The 6058-nt window shown below is 44.6% G+C and overlaps 1 protein-coding gene across 3 annotated transcripts in view; it reads left to right on the top strand.

Moving 5' to 3' along the window:
* The window catches only part of gse1 (Gse1 coiled-coil protein), a 154300-nt gene that overhangs the window by 137327 nt on the left and 10915 nt on the right, over positions 1–6058 (top strand). For all 3 annotated transcript variants that reach the window (XM_034886812.1, XM_034886726.1, XM_034886905.1), the window contains exon 4: positions 1259–1467. In XM_034886812.1, the coding sequence (XP_034742703.1) occupies positions 1259–1467 (209 nt within the window). The remainder of the gene's footprint in view (positions 1–1258; positions 1468–6058) is intronic.

The raw sequence follows: 6058 nt of genomic DNA, 5'->3' as shown, positions 1-6058 counted from the left end.
TCACATGCATCATCATCACCTCTTCCTCAAACACACACACACCCCCTCCCTGTGTTTCAACACCACACACATAGATTTTCAGATTTTTTCTAGACCGTCACCTCACTGCCATTATTGATGCTTTCCATTATTTAGTGGCATTAGTTAGAATGAGGTGTTTAAAATCAGTCAATATTCTGACCGCACCTACCATAAGAGGACGTTGTCTGTTAGGTTATGTTGCCATGGAAACTAAAGCAGGGGGAAATGGCGGTTGTGTAAGAGATCTGTGGTTCTTGTTCTGATGGTGATAATTGGAGAAGAAATAATCCTGAAAGTGGCCCGAGGTTTCAGCTGCTGTGGTTGCATGTAAGCATGTTTTATGCACAAAAGCACACTACCAGCACATGTACACACATAAGCGCACATCTCCTGCTGTCCTCGCTACCGCGCCGAAGTGTGTGTCCCATTGAGAGGGTTGTGACCCAGTTTGACTGTGTAATGCTCTGCTCACTCTGAGCGAAGGACACATGCAGCCCACTGCACTATAAGGAGAAGAGGGAAGAAGAGAGAGAAATAAGAAAAAATATAGAGACATCACACAAGTTAAAATGTAAGAGAAATAAAGAGAAGAAGGGAAGACAAAGGAATAAAAAAGACAAAAGGCAAGAGACAGTGGACATAGACAAACGTAAGGTGTAGCCTATATGGGGGGAGTTAAAGATGGATGGTTTGAAAGATGAAATCGCAGTTATGAACGTATGTGAAAGTGAGCATATTACTTAAGAGCTTTGGAACTAGAGAGAGGGAGAGAAAGCGAGATGGGTGGAAAGCAAGGCATGTGACCGGGCCGTGACCCTGTGCTACAGGGTTTCCCTGGAGGGCTTCGTTAATGTGGCACAGCTACAGCTCTGCAGAGAAGCTCATTGGGCCAGCTTTTTACCACCTGCTGTGTGTGTGCGCGATGAAGGAGAGAGTTTTTTGTGTAGCTGCAAGCACCACTGACCGTATATACATTCAGTATGGCTGCTAGCCTGTTTACTACCAAGCACGCACATCATAATAGGGGCCTTGGGCCATCCATTACACCCTCTGTGTTGGTGTGAGTGTGTGTACATGTAATTTGTTGCTACTGTAGTTCTGCAACCCAATTTATGCCTCAGTGAAGGAGCTACAGGATCATAGTGTTGTTACACTTGCTTTTTATCAATAGACGTTTAGCTTGTCTTATGTTCTCTCTTTCACCGTACTCATGTCATTTGTCTCTGTCTTTTTCCAGCTGCATCCTCCATTAGCAGTGAGTCCTCTCCAGTGTCCTCCCCGGCCACCAACCACAGCTCTCCAGTCAGTACACCCAAGAGGGGTCCCCTTGGTCCAGGGCCTGTCCTGGTCCCCCCAGTGGGCCACAGCGTGCCAAACACTCCACCTGTAGTCACCATTGCTCCAACAAAGACTAGCAACGGCCTCTGGAGGAGCGAGGGACGTCAGGTAAAACCCCATTTAAACACCTATCACTCTGACCTTAAGCATGTTCTCTTCCTTTTTCTTACTTCCCTTTTTTATTTCACTTGCTCTTTCTAAAGCCTCAGATTCTTCCAGTGTATTTTCTTTCTTTTTCTTGAAGCAACAAAAATGTTTTCATTCTTTCCTTAGCTTGCCAGTACAAGTGAGCACACAGACAAGCTCTCGAGGGATTAATGGATTTATAGATGGCCTTTAACCCATAGTGTGGCACTATGTATTTGACGTACATGTGACATAGCTGGCAGGTCAATGAATGTCAGCTTCGCTCAATACCCTCCCTGACCACCACATCAACTAAACTCCCCTCCCCCAACGACTCCATGCGTTAAACAATGCCAGCTGCTACTGGGATGTCAAGGTGACAGCCTCAACGGCAGCTAACATCTGTGCCCCTCCAGCCCCCCTCCCACTTAGCCCTCTTGCACTTGGCCCTGCCCCTCCCGGGTCCCCAGCCTTTAGCTTCCTAAGCCACCCCATCCCCACCACCAGCCACACCTCTTAACTCAAGCAGTCAAGTGTATCCTCCGCCTCGTCACCCCAACACCCACTCCGTTACGTAGTCAGGGAGAGAGAAAAAGGGAGAGCTGCTTGCTTTGATAAGGAGTGGATTATGGATTATGGCCTTGCTTTAAGCCTTCTTATCTCAGCTTAGGGCTAATTTGTGAGGCCAAGTGCACATTTACCAACAGCAATCTGCAACATGCGGAAACTCTCTGAGACACTTTGACAGCTCCCTGGAGAAAGAGGGAAGAGGTAAAGCGAAAGGATAGTGAGGAGGTCAGCTAGACAGCAATGTATGGTAGCATTTAGGCTATTGTCCTCTCCCCTGGCCAAACCCCCCCTCACCCTCTGTAGCTATAGCTTTTACAGAATGGACCTTTTACAGTTCAAAGGTCAACCAGACCTGGGAGGGGCTGGAAAGACAGAGGAGCTCTCCCAATGATGTCTCCCTTTTGTCATTGCTTCAGCATAGCAAGTTTTAAAGAGCAGGAAAAGAATTGAACAGACAGAAGCACAGTGTGTGTGTATGTGTGTGGTATCACTATGTTTGTGGCATCTCCAGCAGCGTGGGGCCACCCAGCCAATGAATGAGGAGGTTAAGGGAGGTTATGTGGACAAGGGGTTGGGAGTAGAGGTCAGGGTGGTAGCAGTGGGGATGCGTCACAATAGCTGGCGTCATAACATCGCCCCTATTTGCGCGGGGCCGCCTCAGCGAGCACATATAACTTTGTGTTCACAAAGAGCCACGGGGCCGTAAAGGACACACATCCACGGCATCAGAATGTCCTTCTTAAACAAAGATGAAACTGTCTGGAGCTTTGCTTCCTTTGCTAATTACTGATCAGGAAGAATACAACACAACCATACCAACCACACAAAAAAACTGAAATGAAGATTTGAAGACAAATGGAGATTCGGATTGAGGAAGGATTAATACAGAGAAAATAGTTGCATACAGTGGCAGGAGTCTGCTCTCTGGATTCCCTGTAGAGCGTCCAAGAAAAACTTTTTTGTTGCTGTGTTTTGTGTGTCCTGTTCTGTGTGTGAGAATGGTTGATTGGTGTCTCTGTAGCTGAGTCTGTCTTTTAGTGGGGGGGTGATAGACAAGGCAGTGAAGGAGGGAGAGCTTGGTGCGTTGGCATTTTGCTTTAATGACTGCAGGAGTCTGCTCCCGCTGCTGCCTGTAATTGCTTTTTAATTGGCAATTTGGATTCATGGCTCCATCTGAGAGGCGTAAACGAGCGCTCTACAATGCACAGGGTCTCCCACCCTCAGTGGGGGTTACAGGGACCTGGCTTGCACAGAGGAAGATGGCTGTTAATGGATGTTTCTTTGAATTTGAGTGCTTGTATTTGTGCTCTGTACTTTGTATATGGGGTGGTGCTGGTGATGTGTAGTTGCCTGAGTGACTAAGGTGCCTCTCTAATGGGCATGGAAGGTTCTGTCTTTGTGGTGTATGCTTGTTCTAGGTGCTGACCTGTTACACCCACACCTTTTTGCAGGTTTTCTATGGGCGTGCATCCACACACACATGCACAGACATACCCAAACCGGTACTAAGCTCAGGCAACACAGATGTGCATACAGCATGGCAACCATATGCACACACTGTCATTTACAAACGTGTTGGTCATCTTACATGTATGAGGGACTTGCTGCTTTTCAGTGACACTATTAATTGTAAAAGGAGGAAGCAGAAGCTAGTCAGTTGTGAAATTGCAGCAACACCACAATGCTTTGTTGTTTTACAGGCATCTTTGTTCCATTTTTTGATGATGGGATTTTTTGGTGAACTTTGTTGGAGGTTGATTCAATTTTAGTGTTAATTTGTGTCTGGAAATTGCACCAATTGACAGTTATTGAGTCATAGCCATAATTATGAAACCATGCCCCTGTCCCACACAAACTGTGTATGATACAGGACATTGACCACAGGTTCACAAACCACATTTGATTCATAACAACTTCTGGTCACCAGATAAATACCAGATAGAAAACATCACTTCTAAATAGATTATAAACAGACTGCATGATTTTATCTGTCACAAAGGGTCTTTGTGGTGTAAAGCCATCAAAGATGGTCAGTGAATTTTCTTATTTGGTCCCTTTCCAAAGCAACAACTGGATTTGTGGTTAAGTTTGGGCAGAGATTGGTCTGCTCCAGTCACATAACACAACAATAGTGGTGTACTGTATCATATTATTCATAATAATACAGGTATCTTTTTATCATAATTTAAAAAGATAATATTGGGATAATGACCATATTTTGACTTCTGCCTGTTAATTTGGCAACTGTTTAGATGTGCAATTTGTTGTTCTAATTATACCCTGACAAATTGTGATTAGGGATAATCACCCAGCCCTACACAGCAAACTGTACTATCAGTGGTGTTAGTCGAGCAATGATGACAGCTTTGCTAAACACTGATCACTTAGCAAAGGGTTAATAGGTTAGCAAAGCTGCCATAAGTGCGAGTATAAAAATTGATTAATATTGATTGACAGACAATGCGATAGACATTGAGGCATCACTAACCAGTAATATGTATTTGCAGCAGTACGTCTTTACGATGCTCATGAGGGGATGGACTGAAGAAATACCCACTGTGTGACTTCATCTGCAAGTCCATGTGGGTTAAGAAATTAACATGAATACATGTGTGTCCTCTTGTCCCCCACACATACCATAAGGGCTTTTAAAGAAGACTTAACCGGCAACCACCCATCAACTATTGGTAGTGTCGGACAAGGAGGCAGATAAAAAAGAAGACACTTTGTGAAGAAAGGAGAAGGAGCAAACTGAGAGCCCGCCATCTTGTGTCTCCCAAGCTACAATGTGATATTGACCTTTATTGATATGTATGAACCTCTTTTCCAGTCGGCTGCTGATTGGGAGGAAACGTCTACCATCTCTTTGTGCTCATAAAGCTTTGAAATGATGGAAGTGGCGTAATGGGTTTTTAGGGGCCAGGAGGTCTGAGGGAGTAGAGTGTCTTACAGTTTAGTGAAGCGCAACAAACAACAAGGAGAAAACAGTAACATTAAACAACAGCAAAGTGGGGGCGTCTTAGAAACAAAGGGGGAGTCTAAACATTAGAGCCGTTTAAGATTGGACTACAGTGTTAGCCTGGGTCAGTGGCTGCTGACAAGGACATCTAAGTAATGGTTCCTTAAATTGGATTTATTTGATCAGAGGCAGTAGTGAGAGAGAGGACAGTGCTGCTGTAAGATCTCTTTCTAATCCCAGGGAGCCCAGAGGTTAATTTAGTGGGGCAAAACTGCCTTCTCCTCTCAATGTTTTGATCTCTTCATTCCTTTTCTTCCTTCTTTCTGTTTTTCCTAGTTGTTCCCTTGCCAACTTCAACTTGAATTCTCGTTGTGTGGGGGATGAGATAACTGTTCCACTCTACCTGTGAAAATCCTTTTTGACTATATCCATCCATAAATGATTTCCTTGTACAACTAACAAGGGTTGTAAGTTTCTCTGTTCTACTGTTGCATTTGTAGGCAGAGGGAAACAAAATCTTCAGAAAATGCACTCCCACAGCAGGATTTTTTGTAGCTCTTAAACGGTGTATGTGCCTGCTGAGTGAGTGTGTGTGTGTGTGTTTGTTGTGGTATTGGATAAGTGAGACCAGGCTTGCTGCCAAACGGTGAAAGGGAGGGGAAAGGAAAGAGAAGAGAAACGGAGGCAGAGGGAAGTTGCTTTTTGGGCTTTGTTGTCTTCTTAGATGTTAGTGTTTAAGTCACACACACACACACACACACACACACACACACACACACACACACTTTGCTGAGATCCAAGTCATCATCTTTCTAGAATTACTGTTGTTGCACATCTACCATTACCTCATCCTCATCCATCATGAGGAAGACATCTCTGGTTTACAATTAGAGCAAAGCAGTAAGGCCGTTTTTCTACCAGTCTCTGCCTGCTTGCTCCGGTTTATCATAAATCCCCCTCAGAGAAACGTTGATCCTTCCATTTTTACAGGGAGGTGGTTTGTGTGAGAAAGTGAATTAATTGCCTGAGGTACAAAGAGCAAGT

This window comes from Etheostoma cragini, chromosome 1 (genome assembly GCF_013103735.1).
Source record: "Etheostoma cragini isolate CJK2018 chromosome 1, CSU_Ecrag_1.0, whole genome shotgun sequence".
Taxonomy (NCBI): domain Eukaryota; kingdom Metazoa; phylum Chordata; class Actinopteri; order Perciformes; family Percidae; genus Etheostoma; species Etheostoma cragini.
Note: the sequence above shows the minus strand (reverse complement) of the source record. Positions and strands in the feature narration are given on the sequence as shown.